Source organism: Protomyctophum bolini, assembly GCF_963924005.1.
Source record: "Protomyctophum bolini genome assembly, chromosome: 8".
NCBI classification, from domain to species: domain Eukaryota; kingdom Metazoa; phylum Chordata; class Actinopteri; order Myctophiformes; family Myctophidae; genus Protomyctophum; species Protomyctophum bolini.
In genome coordinates, this window is record NC_137869.1 from 19,299,874 (window position 1) to 19,322,669 (window position 22,796).

The following is a 22,796-nucleotide window of genomic DNA, read 5'->3' on the forward strand; positions in this document are numbered from 1 at the left end:
GGAAACTCTCCCCTGTCAGGTGAAAAGAAGCAGCTTGGACACCACATGCGTAGAAGGAAGCCTAAGGTCAGTCTGCTGCCCCCCCCCCCCCCCCCCATTGGTAGAGGAAGTGTAGCGCCCAGGATTATATTAGATAATTGACACTGGGTGAAGAAATGGGTTGCAAAATCGTGGGATAAAAGAGAGAATACATATACAGATAGGCAATAAATGGAGTAGACAAGAACAGAAATAAGTCACAGTGACACTTTTACTACAAATACAATTTAAAACACTTTCCTATACAAAACCAGTTCAGAGTATAAAACAAAGCATATTACAAAATAAAACTGATTACATTAATTACCCTAAATTATAATCCCAGCCATATTCATATTTAATAATGAGTACAATACTAGGTAAACAAACAAAAAGGTACCGTGAAGCATATCAACCTTTTACAATCAAATGTTTGTCCAAACAGCTACTGTATTAACAAATATGTAACGAATAACGACCAACTGCAGAATACGGTAATTGAGAACAGACATAAATTCACAGAATTACAATTATCTAAACCACACATACAATAAATCCTGGGAAGAAGAAATAAAGATGTGTATATTAAATATTCTTGTGCTTTCAAGTTTTCAATACAGGAAAAAAAATTCAAACAGCAAAGAAAGAAAACAAAGCATTTGATTTATCACTTATCAGTAACTACATTTACAGCAAATGTCTACATTCATGTGATAGAAGCAATCGAATTATCAAATCCATTCATGGCAAATATAAATATTCACACTTCACAGCACTGATCATATACAGTAACTACCAATGTGCAGTGGTTTACAGCAAAATATTTCATTTTATTCTTTGTGTTAAAAGGTCTATACTTGTCACTCACTGTGTCATTATCTACAATATATACAATGTCGGACCCATATTTTACATAAATCGATACTTTTCCATCGGTCCATCGCACATTTAAAATTCACTGAATTGGCTGAAATTCACCGTTAAGTTAGGATCCCTCTCCAAATACATTTTGTTAGAAATGCAGCACTTTCCAAAATCTCTAGTCAACATGAATGGCAGTGAATGGAATTTCATGAGGAGCAAATGTAAAACATAACGAGATCTTAAAAAAAAGAAGGAAAAAACAGCAATTGAGTGTAATATAATCTAGAGTTACATATATCTAGATGTTGTAAATGTACAATGAGACATAGTGACACTGAGGAACTTATTTCTACACAAATCTTTGTAAACGGACAGCTGAGCTAACGACAGCATTTCAATTGTTATCAAAACCCATTTCAAAAGGCATTGTTTAAGAAGGTCTTTATGGTTTTTCCTTCCAACAGATTTCAAGACGGAGGAGAAAGGAGGAAAGTATACACAGCTGATATTCAATCAAAACAGAGTAGCTGGGACCGGGGGTTTCCAAAATCTGATCCATAATCTAATGTGCAATTTAATTTTGATGCTCTTGGCTCATTGGCTTGTGAATTACAAGCCCATCTGCATGTCAGCAAAGTTGAAGAAGTTGTCCACATCTCGAGAAGATGTATTTTTGTTCTCGGAAACAAAAACCTGCCAAGAAATACAGAACATTTGCTCAGTCCAACAGAGCAACTATATCAAGAGCAAAGTTATACGAGAGATGAAAAAACGTATTACCTTGGTTCCACTGAACACTTCATTGGCAATGTTCTTGCAGGCATCTACTGCTCCATCTCCACTCAACTCTAGGGCAATGACTGGGCCTTTGACAATGAGACATTTATTTACAATAAAAAAGATTACACATACACGTTATTCTGCATTCACACTCACGCGGAGAAGGACAGAACAACAAAACGGACAATCAATTACCTTTAGAGGTGCAGTCCACAAGATCTTCTGCGTTACGCTGGAACACTCTCTTCACATCTTCGGGTCGCATGGAGACCTCCTTTGTCTGGATCAACACCAAACCCTTTTGGATAATCTGTATAAAATAAGTCATAAACCAGAAACATGTGTCACAGAGTGATAATGCACATCTTGTGAATGTTTTCATGACAGCACAGCCAAGTATTGGAATGTTTGAACACGAACACGAACACCAGCTTGCTTGGCATCGATGCAGCCTCCTTCCACTTTTCAGGGTGAGCCAAAGAAAATTAAACTGTAGGAATTCCTGGCGTACTCACATTTGGCTATTTGAAACTAAGCACATGATGAGCAGAAACTAAAGAGCAACCAATTACTAGTTCACACCAAAGTATTTCCCTAGTTTTCTATTCACTGGTATGTTTAGGTAGACAGGATTTGTATTTGTATGTGATCAAGTTAACTTGGACTAAACTACTGCCATTATATTGTGTGATTATTTAGCTACTGCCATCAACCATACATGTGAACAGAGCTTTTTCTAGAGATTGTTAATCCTCATTGAACAAAACTGATGTTACATCTAATAGGCTACTATTTGTCATTTCACTTTAGAGCCAAACATACTCGTTTTCAAAGCACCAATATTGCATGGGTTTTAAAATAGTTCTGTAATTTTAACATTAGATTATGAAGTGATTTAACACAGTTCATCAATAACGTTTTAGCCCTGCTACCAAAAGTGCGGGCTGTAAAGTCAGGTTTGAGCCAATCCGTGTACAGTTGAGTAGGAGAAGGGACAGGGACTGAGCTGCAGCATTCTCCTCACAGAAAACTGTTCATCTGGTTGATGTTGTGCAAATGAGGAGATGACCATCGCAGTGACAGCGCTTCATTTGTCTATTTTGGTTGGCAATATCAGTCCGGCAGCTGGGTTCAGTCTGCTTTGATCTGGTTGGGTGACGGAGCAGCCTGCTTCTCAGTCTGTACACCCTACCAACTTGTTTGTTCTACAAGCTCACATAGCTGAGATGTAGATCAGTCCAAAATAACACGTTTTTTTATTGTAATTTATTTCACCCTGTGGCACAAATAGGGGAAGAGGGACATAATATTTATTTGCTGAATTGCTGCCATGAGTGGATTAATCAAACTTGCACACAGTCAGAGGAATACTGCTGACACCCACACCAGGAACATCACACCCATGGAGGTCACAAATTGGCAATGTTCCTGCTGATGGGATATTTTGTTGGCCCTTGTGTGGAATTCGGAGAAAACACTGCACTGCGTAGTTATTGGCCAAGTGCAGTAGTTTATCGCCTCAAACTTAAACCCTGATTTATACTTGGTTGCACAGTGTTGCACACCAAAAATAGCCAAGTAAGGCTGTGATACATTGAGCTGTACATTTTGAGCAGTAATTACTATTTTCAGTGTGCAACACCCACGTGCAACCAAGTACAAATCAAGCCTTAGTCTTCTTAGATTAATCCTGAAAAAATATAGCATTCAACTTATGTGAGCTTTGTATTTTAGTCATTGGACAGTAATACAATAGAATTGACCAACTTATAGTAAAGTATAAGTCATTATAAATAAGTTACTTACGACACTTCTGTTTCCATGTATGAACTACAAATTTCTACATTCCCACTTTGTTATGCTTTCCTTGTTATTCTTTTGTTCCATTACACCTCCTTCTCTGATGTTTTCTTGCTTGATTTTAGCAAGCATACAGTATTATGCTGACCGCAAAGGAAAAGACATCACAGAGCACACAGGAAGGTGACTCACCCACTCAGGCCCAAGGGAGTTACGTGTAGGCAGCATTTGCTCATACAAACACTGAGGGTGTCAGTGTTGCTCATGCTGATCTGATGATTGTGTGTCACCTAGTTCAGTGACTCAAACATTTTAGTTAAAAATGTCTGAATTATTCCACTTAAAAAATACAGTTAAAGTGGTTAAAATAATTTTGATGCTCACTTAGCTGGGGACCCGATGGAAATCTGTTTTTAGACTACAAAAAGATATTATAAGCACAACAGCCGTAGTTGAATGAAATGAAGAATACCGTTATAAATCCCTGTCTGCTATACTTCTATAATTCAACCAAAAGGTCAAAAGCAGCAACCCTGCATCGATTACGGTCTCATTGTCTCACGGCTAGTCTCACCTCATCAATCAGTTTGCGAGCGTTTGCAGTTGTGTAGTCCCCAGAAAAAAACACAAACAAACAGGACTCTTCACTGTCTTTGCGCCTCCCTCCCTTTGTCAAAGGCACGATGCTGCGTGCCGCGTCGGCTGCAATCCGCACAGACTTGAATTCTGACTCTGGGTCTGGGGCCGGCACGTGTTCCAGAACCACGATCGACTCTGGCAGCAGACTCCAGTTAGTCTCCCCAGAGACGGGGGTGAAGTCGTGAATGTTGCTCCAGTTATTGTTGAATATACTGAGCCCGGCATCCTTGAAGTGGAACGCCAGCTCAGGGTAGTAGTACTGAAAGCAGCCAAACTTCATGCCAGTAGACGACTCAATGATCGGCTGAGTGGCACAGCACAGGAACACCTCCATCTTCTTACAGTCTCGCGTGCGAAACTGCTGACAGGCCACCACACACTTGATGTCCTTGCAGTCCCTGAAAAACACGCTGCCCTTAACGGGTCCCAAAACGATGCGGCAATTGACACAGTCGTCGATCGTAATGGTGGCGGAGTGGTCGAGCACAAAGATGTTACAGTTCTCACAGTCTTGGATGACAAACTGTTGCCCGTTGAGTTTACCAGGCAAACGACCCGCAGTAGCATCTTTGAGACCTGACAGCATGTAGTCCTTCGGATCCACCTGAACAGAAACAGAAAATGTATTCATTTATTTTAATTTTATTTATAGCAATGTAGACATTATGGCCTATGAATAGGAAACAGAAATGTTTCGCTGGCTAGCTGAGACAGAGAAGATCAGAGGCAGGAACGTAGGGACGTGCAGCTAGCCAGTCCCAGTGCTGGAGGCGGTACAATGGGAAGTCAATAAGGAAGTGAAGTTAGGAAGGAAGAGAGAATTTCAGAGCAGCCAAAACAGTCAAACAAATGAAATTTCTCTGACGTTTCCGTTGTCTCCTATAGTCAATAACGATATATGCTTATTTTGAAACATCTCACCACCACCAAAAGGCTGCAGCACGGCCTTTCCCGAGGGTATGTACGTCTGTATACCATATGGCATGGGATAAATGCATAGGTACCATCCATAAAGTAATCAGAACTTTACGGAGGGTTCTGAGAGGGGCTAAGCCATAGAGTAAGACAGAGTTACGCAAACTCTGTTCACTTCATGGGGGCAGTCCAATGGCGGCTCTTCTACCTTGACGCGGGACAACTGGAAGTTTACGGAATGCATTGGAGTCTTTAGGCTCGCGCGAGTACATGACCCACGTGACCGGGCTGTTTTCTGCCCCCTCAATATCGCAACTCTTCTATTAGATGGCTCTGGTACAGTTGTTGCAAAGTGTTTAAGTGAGCTTGAAATAATTCAGGTCTGTCTGCCTTTCTGGTTGCAACTTTGCAATGACAAATTAGGAATTCCTAGAATGTGTTCAGCACTTGAACGAGCCAAGAAGAGCATGCAGGGTTGTCATGTAGGGGCGTTAATCCTATAATGAGCTCTATCCATGGACATAGAAAAGGGGGCAACGCTGTCCACTGTGACAAAGGATGAAGTGAACCTTAAGTATACATGCATGGGTTGGTGGTCATTCCATTCAAACGTTTGATGTATGTATGCATGTCCCCAGCTAAATTATTAATAACTAGATTGGCGTTCCAGTCAGATATCAAATGGGGGTCCATGGTCTAATCATTCACTAGACTCTTGTTTGTTATGCATTAGACTCTAATGCCTAACAAACAAGAGGAATCCTTGAAAATAAAAGGGTTGAGAATGGTTAGATGCCATTACTGTCCACACCTACTTTATTAGATTACCAGATCACAGTAAACCTCAAAGCGGAAGCACTGGATGCCATTAGACTGATGTAATGTTAAACCCTCTGGACTTGACAAGTTGACAAGTTGCTCTTGTTCCTTCTACACCAAATCATCTCTTCACCACACAAAGACAAGACAAGTAGTTCTGCCATTTCTGGGGAATGCTCCTCTGGCTCAGTCAGAACATGAATGTTCTGGTTCTGGCAGTGATTCCTTTCATGTCGATGATTGATCACCTCATCACCTTTAGCTTAAATATCCCTCCAAGGCTCTAAATTAGACGTTTATTTATTTACCTTCTCTCGCTTATCCCAGCTGTACTGTTTGGGTGGCTCCTCCGTGGTGTTATTGCCCAGGGGAACAGTGTTTGGAGTATCACCGGCAACAGTCGTTGTTGTGGGAGTAGTGTTGCTGGGATCCTCCTTTTCGTCCAATTTCCTCCTGGATTTCTTTGAGTAGAAGCAGCCCATTGTCACCTCTTATTTATTTCAGATGTGGCGGGGGAAAAAACTACTATGTCAGATTGGAGATCAATCGAGTGTCTTCCTCGGACGATTTCAGTGTTTGCTATTTTAATTTACAAGGCTGGTAGGTTCCTCACTCGGCTCTCCCTGCCCTGCCCCTCAAGCTTAGTTGTCGTTTATACGCGCACGCACAGTACGCACGTAGAAGACCAGAGTTGTGCATTGGGGAGCTTCCCGTTTCCTAGCCAATCGATACTTTGTAGCTGAGTGCGATTGGCCAATCAGAGCAGCTCGACGCCGATCAAGAGGCGTGGGGCTGTGGTGCATTCAGGGTGACCCTCGGAATTTGTACGAAGCCATTGACAAGCCCAGTAGCCCACCACAACGCATTGTGGTTTTCGTCTATGGAAGCCACTTTATATCCATTTTTCAAAAAATGATTGAAGTATTTTTCAGATCTAGAATAATTTGTACAAGTAGGAAAACCAATGTTGATAGGATGATAACAGGAAGAGTGGGCACTAAGCCTGGCCACCTCGATGTAAACATACACACATTACACAGCATATAAGTATTATTAATTGTATCTATGACTATGTCTCATTAAAGTATAAAGTGTGATTCCGTAATATTAGGCTGCTTCTACTTTCCAAACAATCTACTGTTGGGATGTTGTACAGAAAATTAAGGCAGTATCTCAGTCACACTATTGATTGATTGATGCATTTATTAACAGATTGGAGAATTACAGTACATTTCAAGCACAACTCAAGACAAAACTGTCAACTGTGGACAACACCATAAAGCATTACACTTGTTTACAATAGGGCCCACAATGTTCAATTCATCATAACAATTAGACGTACAAATATACTCTATATAGAAAAACAAAAAATCATCATAGAGGTAAAAAGGGGCCGTTTTTGAAGGCCGATTTTGAAGGAGTCAAGGGATTTGCATGTCTTAATGACTGTTGGTAGGGCGTTCCACATTTTGGTGGCATAGGAGCGAAAATAATTTAGTCCCTTCAATTGTTTGAGCCGAATCTGGGACTGGGTAGTAGCCTGACCAGTTTGTTTTGGGAAGTCTGGAGCCTTGTCTTAAAGGCCTTAGAGGTGCTGTGGTACCAAGAGGTGTATGCATAGTCGTAGAAACCTTGTACTAGGGCTCCTGTTAGGGTCTTCAAGGTGTTTTTGTTGACCATTGAGGAGATCCTGTGTAGGAATCTTGTTCTTTGGTTGACTTTTTTTTATTACGTTGGTGGCCATTTTATCACCGGAAAGATTTGCCTCCAGGATGGAACCTAGGTAGGTAATTTCATCTTTTTGTGTGATAATATTGTCACCCACTCTAATCAAGAAGACATCAGCCTTGCTGAGATTACTATTTGAACCAAAAATAATGGATTAAGTTTTTCCCAGATGTAAAGAGAGTTTGTTATCAGCGAGCCAGGTGCAGATTCTACCGAGTTCAGAGCTGAGGGTCTTTTCAACCTGCAGCTTAATTGTTCCTGTCCGAGACCAGCAGTGCTGAGTCATCTGCGAACAGGAACAAGTTGCAGTCACAACCAGGTAACCAGAATTACCATATAACTATGGTAAACAATACATCAGATTAGCTGACAACTTACTTGAGACACTGGGCCATGCTAAAAATAGGTAGGCAGCGTAGGTTAATCCCCAGTTGTCCATTTATGCCCTGTGAGAATTGTCTGGCCTCACCATTCACATATTGTTTCTAAATCAGATTGAAAAATCACCTATAATGGGTTGGGGTGCTAGACTCCCAGGGGAGTCGGGACTCGGGAGAGTTCAAAATCATACATTTTCCATCAAAAAGGAAATGGTCAACCTATACCCATTTTAATATTAATTTTGTATTCATCCTTAGGATCCCAAATCACACCTTAGAAAGCATGAGTGTCTATTTCAAACAAAGTGGATGTATAGCATGAGTGTCTATTTCAAACAAAGTGGACGTATAGGGCCTTAGTCCTATTTCAAACAAAGTGTTTTTTGACTGGGGGGGTCATATTGCCTGAATTGCCTGTCATAATTAGGATGTATTAGGATGTTGATATTCATTCATCAGCCAACACTCCCCACTGACAGGTAGTACCCCCCCCCCCCCTTTGATTTACATTAAAAGGGCATGTGAGCTCAAACCCACAATTCAACATTTTGGTTTTAAGATGTTAATATTCATTTTGTATTCATCCTTAGGACCCCAAATCACACCTTAGAAAGCATGAGTGTCTATTTCAAACAAAGTGTTTTTTGACTGGGGGGGTCATATTTTGACAGGAGGAATTGCCTGTCATAATTTGACCTCCCTGTATTAGGACGTATTAGGATGTTGATTGCGAACGCAGTGATTGCGAACGCAATGAGCACTTACTATGAGACCTAGCAGATCATGTCTGTCTGTCTGTCTGTGTGCCCGTGTCCCCCCTTTGTGCTCAGTTGTAAAGATTTCATCACTTGGGCAAGAGATTCAAATCCAGGGTAGAACAGGAAAGTTAGACTACTCAACCTTACCCCAGTGAGTCAAGTCCTACTGGTGGTAAAAAAAATGAATTATCCGTAGGCACCCTGAGCTCAGTCAAATTGGCTTTCTAAAAAAAGAAAAGTGAGATTGTAGTCGATCTCTTTCTTCTGTGGCTATCTTGTTCCCTAAAAGTAGCAGAGTCAAAAGTAGGCCTACAATATTTGAAAAATGTAATGAAATCATAATTAAGTAGCCTATCATACTCAAAAATGCAAGTAGCTAAGTACATTTACTTATAGGCCTATACTGTCCACCAACCACCATGGACACCATCATGTCTGGAGGCTTTGGCTGCACAGTGCATTCTCGTTCAAAAGACTGCTCCTATCAAAACAAGTCAGAGTCCCTTGATGCAAAGTCATCATTGTTGCAGGAAATCTTCAAGAAAAAGCTACACTATCTATGCAGGATTCTTCTTTCCTCACCTCTCTGGCTTTGATGGTGTCATGCGGTTCCTTCCAGGGGGGCAGTGCAAGCTCACAGTGACGCGCGTCCTCATGCATTTAGTGCGCACTGTGCCTTTAAAAGGTTGAACTATACGGTCTACGGTTTTTTTTTGGCGAATTGTTTTGCACTCATCTCTGTCTACCTTGCGCAGTGAGTGACATGGCATAGAGAGGACCAGTAGTATCAGCATCCTGCACCACCATGGACGCTTTCAACCGGCGGGGGGTCCCTGGACTCCGTGCTGCTTTGGACAAGAACAAGATGTTGCCTTTTCTGATTGTGCTGCTGAATTTGGTCTCCACAATGAACGCAGAGGACGACGGAATGGGGGAACTTACAACCGAGAAAGAAGCGGAGGAAAGTCACCGCCAGGACAGCGTTAATTTACTGACATTCATTTTATTGCTGACCTTAACGATTCTCACGATATGGCTCTTCAAGCACAGACGGGTCCGTTTTCTACACGAGACCGGATTGGCAATGATATATGGTGAGACTAGGCTTATGATTATCCCCACTATCAGACGTAGCACACTGCTACAGCACGGTGTTATGCATGCGTGATTCATTCTTTCAAGTGGCTCTAATACTGTAGAGGCTGCACAGACGCGACGGGAACCGGTAGCAATTTGTTAAATATGGATTGATGCACCAACAACAATGTTTCATCACATTTAATCCATGTATATAGCTGACACTTTAAATAGCTGACAATGTCGAACGTGCGTTTTTGAAATGCACTCTTGCCTATGCCCTATGGCAGTTATTTTAACGGGCGAATGTTATTCAGACTTAGGAAATACCCATACTCAAGTTAAATATGCTACTCAAATTATGTCTACATTCTGTCTGTCTGTCTGTTTGTCTATCTATCAATCTATCATCCATCCATCCATCCTTGTGCATTGTTTTGTTTGCAGACTGAGGCCCACCCACACAAAGAACAGCAAGTACACTTGTCTATATTATACTTTGGGTAGCTCTGGTTAGAGGCATATTTCTCTCAAGCAGTGTCAGGTCAGGTCTAAAGAATAAAAGTAATCATATAAGCTGTGCCAACACCATAATATAGAACATAATGCACTGGAATTTTGCTATGATCTGTCATCTCCAGTCATCTGTGAGTGAGCACAGAAAGAACCCAACTTATCCTTAAATTTTCTTCTCACTTAAACTAGCCAAACAGAATAATTCAGTCATACTAGTGATACATACCCACATACATATTTTCACAATGTATTTAGTATCACTATCATGATCCATTCTTCCCCATCAGTTAGCTCTGATCCATAGCTCTAATGCCTTCATTAAAGCTATGGAACTATTCTCTTCCTACGCTCGCATAAATGCAGACCAGCCTCTCGTCTGTAGCGTAAATATAAAAAAATCACACCTGTGTGAACCGAGTGGTGCAACTCCCCTCCCCCCCCCTCCTCTCTCTCTCTCTCTCTCTCTCTCTCTCTCTCTTTCTGCTCCGTCAGATTAGCTTTATTATGGATATCAATCCGCGTCACAGAACTATTTTTTCATTATTATTTTGGCTCGGCCTTTCCTTCTTTAGCGAACCTAGACAGTCAGAAGTTGGATTTGCGTCCAGCAGGTGGCAGCCATGTCACATACTTCTGTTCCAATTTCACGCATGCGCACACCACTCATGCTCATTCACGTACACAAACAAACAGGTACACGGACATTGCTGGTTGTAGGAGTGGTTGCACCACTCAAAAATATGTTACCTACTCACCAAAACAAAGGCGGTTTGTGTAATTAGAAAGCCTACTTTCCTTAGTGGACTCACTCTGAGCCCCCCACCACATTTTTGGCCAGAATTTGCAGAAAGATCTTGTCTATGAGATTTTTCTCTTGGCAATATCGTTAGAGGGAGTAAATAAAAGTATTTATTTTCAGGTGGGAAAACAATCTTTTTCTGGCCAAAAAGTGGATTTTATACATGTGGTGGGGGGTCAGAGTGCATCCACTAAGGAAAGTAGGCTTTCTAATTACACAAACCGCCTTTGTATTGGTGAGTAGGTAAAACGTTTTTATTTTATTTATATTTCCGCTACAGAGGAGAGGCTGGTCTGCGTTTCATGAGACGGCTAGAAGTGGTGGAGCCTTAATGCAACGGCAGCAAGAGCAGTAAGGCTATGGACCAGAGAGCTACCCATCAGTGTCACTTAGCGACTTGGGAATTCTGATGGCAGGCTTTGATTCCTTCCTGGAATGTCCCTTATACTGGATAAAACGGGACAGGTTTCAGGCAAAAGCTGTATCTACAGGGCATGCGCCGAAGTCCTGACGTAACTCGCTCATCCCCTGGTTCTGCCTTGTTCACGGAAGGGGAACTTAAAATCGTTTCATATAAGAATTGTGGTCCAGCTGTCTCAGCGTTATTCAATTCAATTTCAATTCAATTTTTACAACAAGTTGTCTCAAGACACTTTACAACCACCAAAGATCCATCCAGAGCAAGCAATATTGCGACAATGGTAACTAAAAACTCCCCTTTTAGGAAGAAACGTCAGGCAGAACCCGACTCTAGGGTGGGCGGCCATCTGCCTCGACCTTGTCGGGGGAGAGAGAGGGGGGGGGGGGGGTAGAGGGGGAATAGGAAGAAAGAATAGAAGAGAGATAGACACGGTGGGCTCCGTGGAGGGGCCTGGTCCACGTCTGGTCCAGGTTGTGCTCTTTGAGGCCGCGGCCACGTTGTTGTCAGGGAGGTGTCTCTGTATCGTTTGTTACTCGTATATGATACAGTCTCTTCATATCCATATGAGTGAAACGGCCGGGATGACATGTTGGCATGTCAAACACAGTTATTATATGAGGCGATCTAAAATCCCCCAATGGGGATTTTACAATGCAAATAAAAGCCCTCTACCTATATTGACGTCAGACTTCGGAGTCTATTGCATGAAATATTTCACTTTATACAATACAAAACATACAAACAATACAAACAATCACACCCGTGTGAAGTGAGGGGTGCTCTTATCATCATACACATACATCATCTCATTCTGTGGTCTCACTTCACACAAAAAAGTCTCACTTCACACAAAAAAGTGTGAAGTGAGGGGCGCTCTTATCATCATACATCACATTCCGTGCTGAGCCAAACAAATCATCACAAATCAGTCAGTCTTCACTTTTTTCTTCAATGTTCATGTTTTTGTATACCCGGAAAGCTGGGCATAGGAGGGGCTGGTAATAATAATTAGGGGTCAAGCCTGAAGGGCGAAGACCCCTTATTGTTTTCATAATTATTCAGCAGATCTTAGCAATTCTGTGCTGTTGTTTTCCAGATCTAAGGGTCAGAGGTCCTTTGACAAATTACCTCTCACTCTTAGATCTCCCAATTAATTAATTATATGATCTGCTGTATCCTCTCTTGACGTCAAAAAAGCGACCTAAAAGGTTTTCGTACCCTGGTTTACCACTCCCCCTTGAAATCGCATTTCCATTAATTTGTGTGGAATCTGGACCCTACTAATGCATGGTTGGTTTGCGGGAGTACAGCGTTGACGACGGGTATCTCCAGTCTCTAATCAGTGAACCACACAAGCCTGGAACACGGACCCTGATTGGGTCCAAAATCTGGGCCCTGCTAATGTATGGTTGATTTGTGGGCGTAACAAAAAAAGTGACGTCATCTCCAGTCTCCAACCTAATTTGGAGACTACTTTTGAGCCCTAATGCATTCATTGTTTCTATACCTCATTGTGCAAATTGAGTATAGCTTCTTTCTTTTATGGCTTAACCCTGTCTTATTGTTACATTTGTTTCCTTGACAATTATGCCATTTTAGCAGTTTTGCACCACTCGGTTCACACGGGTGTGATTTCTTTACTTGCACATTGAAGACTTGCAGAGGTATTGTTGCCAGAATTATTGGGAATACAACTAGCTGATCCTGTGTTCATCTACATATTGTCTTTTTTATATATTTTATTATCATACATGCATCTGTTACATTTAAAATTAGATCAAAAACCTGTCAGAGATGTCAACAGTACATTCAGTTTGAGGAAAGAACTTTGAACCTCTGTTTGCCTTGATTTGTCAAGCTGCGTCACTGCCTGCCTGGTGCGAACGTTCTGTCAAGTGAAAACCACCTTGCGGTGTGGTACTAACGGTGAATGCATTGCTGGCAGCTTTACCCAATCTCATGCTGATGACAACTGTCTTTGAGGATTTATGTGCTGGAACTGCCTAGTGCCTGCATCATCTCAAGCTTCCTCTTCATTTTTCCAAATTCTCTACCTTCCCAAAGTTCCCCTACACTCTCCCTGCTTGGATCTTGTTGACTGCCATCCGCATGTGTTCGGCAAATAAGATGACTTTCAACCATGCCAGTGTTATTTTATTAACCCATTGTGTTTTAACCCATTCTGACCTGAGATTAGATTCTAACGCACAGAAGAATGGTGGTTCTTTTACTCATTTTGACCTGAGATCAGATTCTAAAAATGTCTTCTAAATCCTGACAGTTTAAAAAAATAGCAGACCTACAAGCTCGTAGCGCGCCACTCGGTGGCACGCTAGTTATACTTTAGATATTGAAAAATGGTGAAATGTGGTGCAAATCTTTGAATATATATTCGTTTTTAACTCAAATCTTTGCTTGGCGGGAGGGGGGGTCACTGGAACTCTCTTTTCAGATGGGGGTCGGCGGCCAAATTACATATCATTTTTGGGGTCCTTGACAGGAAATCGTTTGAGAACCACTGATATAGAAACATGGGTTTTTCAAACGGTCATTTGTAGAATTGTCCTCAGGTCTAAATGGGTTAATCTATATTCTAGATGATTGAATTTGTGCTTAATAGACAGTGTGATGATGGCTGAATGAAACACTTTAGAAGGTGTCACTTTTCTCAGTGCGAGGTAGTATGGGCCAAAAAGGCACTTGAATCAGCTCTCCAAAAATACTCAAATAGTAGAACATTATTATATAACATTAACAATATTGGGGCGACTGTGGCTCAGGAGGTAGAGCAGATCGTCCAATGATCCATGGGTCGGCGGTTCGAATCCCGGCTCCTCCTGTCTACATGTCGAAGTGTCCTTGGGCAAGACACTGAACCCCAAATTGCTCCCGAAGTGCTGGTTGGTACCTTGCATGGCTTCCGCCGCAATCTGTGTATGAATGTGTGTGAATGTAATGTAAAGCGCCTTGGATAAAAGGCGCTATATAAATGCACCATTTACCAGTCTTTTGATGCACAATCAAATGTGTCTTTATTCACCTTTTGCAGAGCACATTAAATAGTCGTTCAAACAAACACCAAAAGAGGTATTTACAGCGCACAATCGAACCAGTGCATCAATGACCAGAGACATCACATTTCATTCATAACACACATTTTAAAGTATCACATACTACTTTATAAATGATCCACATAATATAATTAAAGATAAAGAGTTATCTAAACAAACCCTAAACAAACAAAAGGGTAGTTGCTCCCTTCAATGGAGTGAACAATCAATTAAAAACAATCCACTTGAATCAAGCGTCAAACAATATAAAGTAAAAATAACATAGCTCTCTGCAACATACACAATAAAGAATAATTCAAACTTTAACCCCATTTATGTCACAACCTTCCTGTTACAGGTTATGGGGAAAAATAAAACAGGAACTTAATTAGATGTATCATCAGTGGCAGGGTGAACACAGAAGGGTTATTTTTAATATTGGTTTCTAGAACAATGGGAAGAATCACAAAAACAAAAAACATTGAACAAAAAAATATTTTGGGGAATCGGCTATTGGCCAAATTTATAGGCTATTTTAAACATCGATATTGGTGCATCCCTACTGGAATCTATCATTTTGGATGGCAAACTGACCTGGAAAACATTTGTTACACTAAGATTCATCCTTTCAATTTGATGTAGGACTATTTCAGTTCAGTGCCATGTGTAGGAGAGAGTAAAATAAAATTGTAGATTAGTAGATCAAGACGGAGGAACATTCTTCAAGTCTGTATGGGTTTTATCTGAACTGAACTAGGACTGAGAAAGTGACAATGCAGAATTCCAAGAATGTACAAATGATTCATATTGTGCCATGATTTCAATGCTCTGAGCATTAACCTTTCTCAACCTGATGATAATATGAAAAGCTCACAATGTGTTGCAATGCAGTGTGTTGTGAACTTATAGAACATAATTTCTTTGCGGTTTATCATACAAGAAATTATACAGTATACATCAATAACTTAAGTAATTGATGTGGACCTTGTTTACTCTCTGCTATCATGACCCCTGTCCTCTCCCTTCCTCAGGTTTGTTAGTGGGTGTGATTCTGCGATACGGCATCCCTGCCACAAGCTACCACCACAAGACTCCCCCGAGCTGTGCTTTGAAGGGAGGCCCCACCAGCACCCTGCTGCTCAATGTCAGCGGCAAGTTCTTTGAGTACACGCTCAAAGGAGAGATCAACTCTCGTGAGATCCACAATGTGGAGCAGAATGACATGCTGCGAAAGGTAAACGGGGATTTCTTTTTACTTTGCTTGTTTTATACCTTAGGTGGATTATACCTACTGTATGTAAACATTAGCAGTTAACCTCTTCCCTTGTTCTACACATTTTGACCTATTGAACTGCACCTTAAGAACACTATCTGTTGCTACTTTCTTTAATCTTTCCTCAGAGTACCATCTGAACGCCACGATTCAGCTTTTAGTTTAACCATTTAAAACGGCAATCCATAACTTAAAACTTAACCACTACTGGTTAACGGTTATTATTGCATGAAATTCAAAGGGAAATATCTCGCTTTCCCAAACAAGCTGTGCCTTTTATTTCAACAGTTTAAAATGTCAGCTCTGTCACACAGCAGGCTTTGAATTCCGGGTAGAACATGAAAGATTGCAGCTTTAAGCCGTATTTTATATCATACTATTTGAACATAACTCATCTACAAGCTCACCACATGAGGTTTCCACCCGACAGCAACAATAAGCATCTTTCTCTTACCCACAGGTTACATTTGACCCTGAGGTCTTCTTCAACATATTGCTGCCTCCCATCATCTTCCATGCTGGATACAGTCTGAAAAAGGTGAACCATAGCATGAAATGTTATCGATTATTATTTTAGAGAGTATTCTATAGATTACATTATTGATTAATCAAATGTTTTTCAGATCATTTGTTGTATCTTTTATATATTAACAAATTGACCAGAATTATTTAAATAGATTTATATATTAACAAATTGACCAGAATTATTTAAATAGATTTTTGTATTATCAACTAAGTATGATTAACCATTAAGCCTTTTTTTTGTCATGGAACAGTGTTGCACAAAAATAGAACACTACAAGCTCACCTTATCTTCTATTATCTATTAAATAGTTTAGTTAAATTAACTGTTGTTACCTAGTACCTTCAGTGCTTGTGTCGTTGCTGTGTCTTTTGGAAATTTGAAAGAGTAACCCATTCTACTGAGTACATTTATTTGATAACAAGGGGTTAATAGAATGCATAGTAAATGGTAATTTGAGAGTGGCAGTGCATAGTGGGGTCCAGGAGGATATATCTGCTGCCACAAACTGCTGTTTCATTGGACAGATGGTCTGCTTAGGAGAGCTCTCATTGGCCAGGCTGTGCGGACATTCAGTGTTTACTGAAAATAAATAGCCCCTTTGAGGTGAAGTCTAGACCAGATGTCTTTCGCTTCCTCTCTGAGGCTGGCACATAAAAAATGCTTGACTCTGACATGTCCAGTTTCTTCTGTATGGTTGTTAATTGAGCCACGAGAAGCAATTGATAAATGATGTAATGAGGCTCTATGTACTGTACAGTGTACTGTATCTATTATATATTTGTAAAGTGGTACCCAAAAGTTGAAAGAAACCCAAAGCCACGAACGCTACGTCGCTACTGCAACGCCCACAACTCCATCTTACACACTACACTCACACACACTCACACACACTCACACGGGCAGTGACGTCACACACTTACCCTTCGCAGTGTTCAAACGCTATCTCCTACTAAATCGCGCCTCGCCAACGCTGACCACTAGCTGTCAAACAATAGTCTTTGCACTGGCACTAACACTGCCTCCCTTCCACACTCACGCCGGCAATGCATTTGTTTAATACAAACATTATCGCCCCAATCACCCACACCCCCGAGGCTTCCCTACACGGAACACTAACCACTGCTGCCTATGCTGTTGCCCCAACAGGTCCAGAAACAAGGCCTTTAACCACGCTACTTACATACACTACAACTCACTTACAATTCGCAAACCTGGCAACACTGCCCCTCGGCCTGTTGCCCCAACAGGCCCAGAAACAAGGCCTTTAACCACGCTACTTACATACACTACAACTCGCTTACAATTCGCAAACCTGGCAACACTGCCCTGTCTTCTCTGTTCTCTCGGCTCTCGCAGGAGAAGAGAATCGGCTCTCGCAGGAGAACAGAAAGAAGGAAGGGGAGGAATTATAGGCTCACTATTTTGCTTATTCCTTCTAAATCTCTGTATTTACAAAATAAATGACTCAGCGAATCCCTTAGTTAAATCAACATTGTTCATTGTCACTACTTGGATTGTGCCTAAATATTTACATTACACGTATAGCTTTTGCTATTTTCGCCTGCCAGCCAACTGCCGACTACACACGCCTGCACACACACGCACGCCTGCCTTGCACACACACACACACACACACACACACACAGGAATAGCCATGCAGGCTATACGGCGGCGAGACAGCACGTTATAATTTTCAGTTTCATTAAATAACTGTCTTCCTCAGCACGCGCACGTGCGCACACAACATTATTCAAGTGAAATGCGTAACGCCAATATTGGGCTCATATAGGCTACCAATACAGGACGAAATAACTGACAGGAGTGACGGTGCTGTGCTGTGAGTAAACTGACAACGCTTGGCTTTCTGACATCCCTTTCTCACAATCTACAACAATACATTTGTTACTAACATTAGGTTGTGGCGAAGTAGAAACGTGGAGAGCAGATAGTGTGTTTTGGACAAACAGGTTAGGTATTGGTGTTGATTTGGGTCAAATGGAGTCTATATGGCTAAAGATAACACATGACGTTGGTGGGAGAGGAGTTATTGTGTGTTTTGGACAAACGGCGTGGTGTTGTTTTGTGTCAGCTGAAGCTTCATGTGTTTGTGTTGGAGCGCCTCAGTGTGGCCGTACAGGTCATGTGCAACCTCTTCCACAGAGAGATGGAGACACTAAATCTCAGCTGGAGAAACATGTTTGCATGCATGCATCGCTGCCTTGCATGCTGTGTGCTACTGTTGAGTCTGTCACTTACTTTGACTGATTTATGGCATTGTCTTTATGTTAATTTAAGAACTCTGGACATATAGGTCATTGTTTATTAACTGTGCACACGTGTAGCTTATTGTATGTCAGACTGTATGTCTGTCCCACAGTCACAATCCTTTAGTAATTAGGCTGTGGAAATATTCACACTACTTTTGGATTTGCAGGCCCGGTGCCACGGGGGGCAAAGGGGGTATATGGTTACAGACAAAACAATGGTACATTTCCAGGCATTCAATTAAATTCCATTGCTTGAAAGGAAGGAAGTAAGGATGCATCTTAATGATCTCCCATCTAGAACTGGAAAAACAACATTCCTCACCTATAGGCCATCCTTGGGGTGGGGAGGGGTGCTAATGTCATTGTTGCAGTGGTCAGGGTGCTTAAGTGGGCAGCTACTGTAACTAGCCAGGGGTGCTAATGTCATTGTGCTGTGTGTGGTCAGGGTGCTTAAGTGGTCAGCTACTGTAACTAGCCAGGGGTGCTAATGTCATTGTGCTATAATAATAACTAATAACCCATCCGTTACTACATGTGGAGTCAACTCCTGCAATTTCTTTCTTCCCATAGTGTGTGGCGAAGTAACTCTGGGATGAGTTCTCACTAAGCGGGCGGAAAATTCTATACTATACATGTATGTTTTATGTCACTCTGTCTGCAGTCACTCAATAGACTGTATTAGGGCTGCAACTATTGATTACAAACTTGGTGATTACTTTATCGATTAATCAAATCATTAATTAAGATTCGAGTGCCAACCCTATCGAGCGAACGTTCGAACCCCGAATGTTTGTTGTATGTTGTGTTTGCGGCCCTAGCAGTGGAAGCATGACAGTGGGGTAACACGGAGAACGGTGGCCACGCTAGTGGGCTGGGGTGTGAGGTTTCACGTTTTCCCATGTAAGTAGATGGGACATTTTAATTCACTAATGAATTAATTATTAATTTGTAATTTGTTAAATGGGGAAAAGGGCTTCGTTAAGACCTCCATAATATTATGGTCAATGCCTGTGTGAAAAGTGAGAGCGATTTAATGTCTGAAACAGACATCGTTGCTCTTCACTGCCTGCCCCAGACATTGGCTGAATTTTAGTTAGATGCTTATCGGTGTTGCGAGGATGAGGGGGTACCTGGAAAAACCAATCTCCCCCCAAAGGGGGTACCTGGGCCAAAAACGGCGGTGACAACAGACCGAAGTGTGCAGGGAGAAATTCCTTGGCATACCGACGACATTGAGGCGAAACAGGAGTAAAATGTTCTACTCTAAATTAAAAAAGTTATACTGCTTTTTTTCTGTGACTGTTTCAGAATTGTGCATTTCGAACACACTCACACTGTACAAACTACTGAGCTACTTGTTTCTGAAATAATGGGAAATGAGATGTTTTACAGCCCCCATGTGACATCTAATGTCATGGTTTGGTGAGTAAGCAATTCTCAAGCTGCTTCATTATGCAGTAATAGATGGAGTCACAACACATGCAGTGGGTTTAGGTTATGTATGAGGGCAAAGGTACAGTGCTCTGCCTCTACTGCAGAACAGGTTTATTAAAGGCGGTGGTTGACACTGGCTGTAGGGTATTTGATCAGACATAATATTTGATCAGCCAGTGGTTGACACTGGCTGTAGGTTATTTGATCAGAATCTTGTCAGGTGTCATCTCAGTATCATCACATGACACCTGCTGGAACTCATTTCAGTGTTTGTTGAGTTATATTGGGGCGTAATTCAACTTATTCAAAGGGTGTTTACAGCTAATGCAATACTCAAGTGTCAAGTATATAGCGTGGAAGTAGACTAGTATGGAACATATTTTAATGAGCTGAATAATTTAAACACCTGAACTGAACCGACCTCAGTGATTTTAAGCCCATGCCTGCCCTGAACGACATCACATACAATATTAAGCCTAGGTGGCAACTCAAATAACATGGCAAATCCACATTGTAAAGTGCTTTGGAGGAAGGCACTTTATAAATGCAGTCCGTTTGTCTAATGAATTTCTCATGCCATACACCTGTTCTTCTAGCAGGTGAATGTATATTACAAGTAAATGGCGAACCGTTACCGCTACGTACAGTAGCTTTATATTTCTATCGACCTAAAATGTATTTGTCTCTTCATGGCAGCCTACTGATTAATAAAGACAAGCAACAAACTGTTACACACTCAGAATTCAGAATAAAAACAAAGCCAGCTGGCTGAAGCGTCAATCAATATAAAATTGCTGCATATATGAGAGTTGGATAATGTTTTCCTCTTGCTAAGTTTGTTCCCGGGGGTCAGAACCTCACCACAGCCTTTGGTGTGTGACATGCGTTACCTTTCCTTTTAGCCTAGTGATTATTCTCACTGGATTATATGACAATCTGCCTGCCGTTCTTGAGGTATTTTGAAAACATTCAGACTGTGACCTTGATTGTAGGTGTGCAACACAAACTATTCAATTTAATCGCTTGTAAAAATATATACATTTTATTTAAAAACGATCAATTTTTTCTACAAGCTCAAAACATTATCCCTAAAACGATTATATTTGTTTCGTGTTTTATATAAATTAAAATAAAAAAAACATGCTTGTATTGATTATTTTTAATAAAAAAAGCAATTGCTATAAAAAAATAATCGATAGTTGCAGCCCTACTTGAATTGATCTTGACTTACTGATGAGTTGCCCCCAAAAATAACTTTAAGGTGCTTTCCTTAATTCCTTGTAATTTGCTGAGTCAAACACGAGGCTTCAGGAAACGAGAATCAGGAAAAAGGAAGTGTGCTCAGCTTTAAAGAGTCCCTCCATCGTTTTTGTTTTGAGAAAGTGAGAGTCAGCATATGCTAACTTAAACGATTAAATGCAGCTGTCCTGTCCATGGCTCCAAACTTTGTTTTGGCTATAAGAACCTCAACTAACCATTAACACCAGCAAAGAAGCGACAAAGGTTAATGCTATGTGAAAAGCTGGTATCTGTTTTGAAAGACGCAGCTGCCTAAACCACATGAACCAAAGCGTCCCTATTTTGGATTAATGGCATTTAATGTTTGTGTTCGTAACTTTTCCCTTCATTGTCAATGGTGTTTTTAAAACAAACACTGGGGGACCCCGGTCAGCTTCATATATACTTTATAGGGTTGAAGTGGTTTAAGTGGTTTGAAGATGTTTCAACTGTTGTTTTTGTCTTGATGTTTCCACAATGTACCCAAACATAGAGCCTTACTGTCAGAGTGGGTTCTGTGGCCAGGAAGTTGATTGTTTGCTCTGTAAGTGGCACATTTCCCATGGAAACAAGATAAGGTGCATTTCTGTCTGTTTGGGAGAATCCAACAGCTAGAGAGAGAGGAATAGGAGGACTTCAGTTACTGAGCTGACAAGAGTGTTTTGGCGTTGGCATGCTTGAAATCTTGTTTGTTTTCTAACCAGTACCAAGCTGCCTGAGGATTAATATGTTTTTAAACCTGTTTTGACTTTTGAGCAGTTGTGGAAAAAGTACTCAAATGTTTTAGTAAAAGTATAGATAATGCAATGTCGATGTGTACTACGTACAGTTACCGTTAAAAATAGCAGATCTACAAGCTCACAATGTGTCGTATCGCGACGCATTGTATAATGTATATTTTATTATTTTCTAATAAAAATTCAAATATCCAAGTTTTCGAATAATTGTAGTGGAGTAAAAGTACTGGAAATTGGAAATACTAAAGTACAAATGCAAATGCCTCAAAAATGTACTTAAGTACAGTACTTGACTAAATGTACTTAGTTACTTAGTTTACGCCACTGCTTTTGGGAGACAGTCATTCAGCTCAGATCAGTCAGGAGGGAAGTACAGTTTACAGTGTGTCTGAGAGGGGAATTCTCGAAATAAGTTGCATAGGTTGCCAAATCTTGATGTCAATTTACGTCTTACAACATTTATGAATCATAATGCAGAGGAGTGAAATGGCTTGAGACAAGTGTTCAAATGAAACCAGTCTCATCCTTTATACTGTTTATAGATGCAAAGTTGTATGGCAAGGGGGCGCTCTGGTGGTGCTGTGGTAAAGTTGAGTACTTGCCCACCACCCTGGAGTCTAGGGGTTCTGTACAGTGGTTTCACATTCTCTTTGTGGCTCAACTAATGTGTAGTGTATAAAACATTTTTAGTTGTTTGTTTGTTTGTTTTTTTGGGGG

The 22,796-nt window shown here is 41.0% G+C and overlaps 2 protein-coding genes across 3 annotated transcripts in view; one reads left to right on the plus strand and one right to left on the minus strand.

Moving 5' to 3' along the window:
• Nucleotides 1-238: 238 nt before the first annotated feature.
• On the minus strand, nucleotides 239-6,455 carry rp2 (RP2 activator of ARL3 GTPase). Its single transcript, XM_080769450.1, has 5 exons — nucleotides 6,144-6,455; nucleotides 4,037-4,705; nucleotides 1,858-1,972; nucleotides 1,663-1,748; nucleotides 239-1,575 (listed from the first exon to the last, which is right to left on the minus strand). Exons 1-5 carry the CDS (start codon nucleotides 6,315-6,317, stop codon nucleotides 1,492-1,494), a joined length of 1,128 nt encoding a protein of 375 aa, XP_080625576.1. The 5' UTR covers nucleotides 6,318-6,455; the 3' UTR covers nucleotides 239-1,491.
• A 3,010-nt stretch (nucleotides 6,456-9,465) lies between these two features.
• Nucleotides 9,466-22,796, plus strand: part of slc9a7 (solute carrier family 9 member 7) — a 50,553-nt gene continuing 37,222 nt past the window's right edge. For both annotated transcript variants that reach the window (XM_080770677.1, XM_080770678.1), the window contains exons 1-3: nucleotides 9,466-9,795; nucleotides 15,596-15,798; nucleotides 16,298-16,375. In XM_080770677.1, coding sequence (XP_080626803.1) covers nucleotides 9,507-9,795; nucleotides 15,596-15,798; nucleotides 16,298-16,375 — 570 coding nt within the window. In that variant the 5' untranslated portion in view covers nucleotides 9,466-9,506. The remainder of the gene's footprint in view (nucleotides 9,796-15,595; nucleotides 15,799-16,297; nucleotides 16,376-22,796) is intronic.

Coding starts and splice junctions, on each gene's coding strand:
- rp2 (XM_080769450.1), bottom strand. CDS start 6,317: ATGGGCTGCTTCTACTCAAAGAAATCCAGGAGGAAATTGGACGAAAAG. Junction 4,706..6,143: donor GCTGGGATAAGCGAGAGAAG/GTAAATAAATAA, acceptor GTTTCTGTTCAG/GTGGATCCGAAGGACTACAT. Junction 1,973..4,036: donor CTCGCAAACTGATTGATGAG/GTGAGACTAGCC, acceptor TATTTTATACAG/ATTATCCAAAAGGGTTTGGT.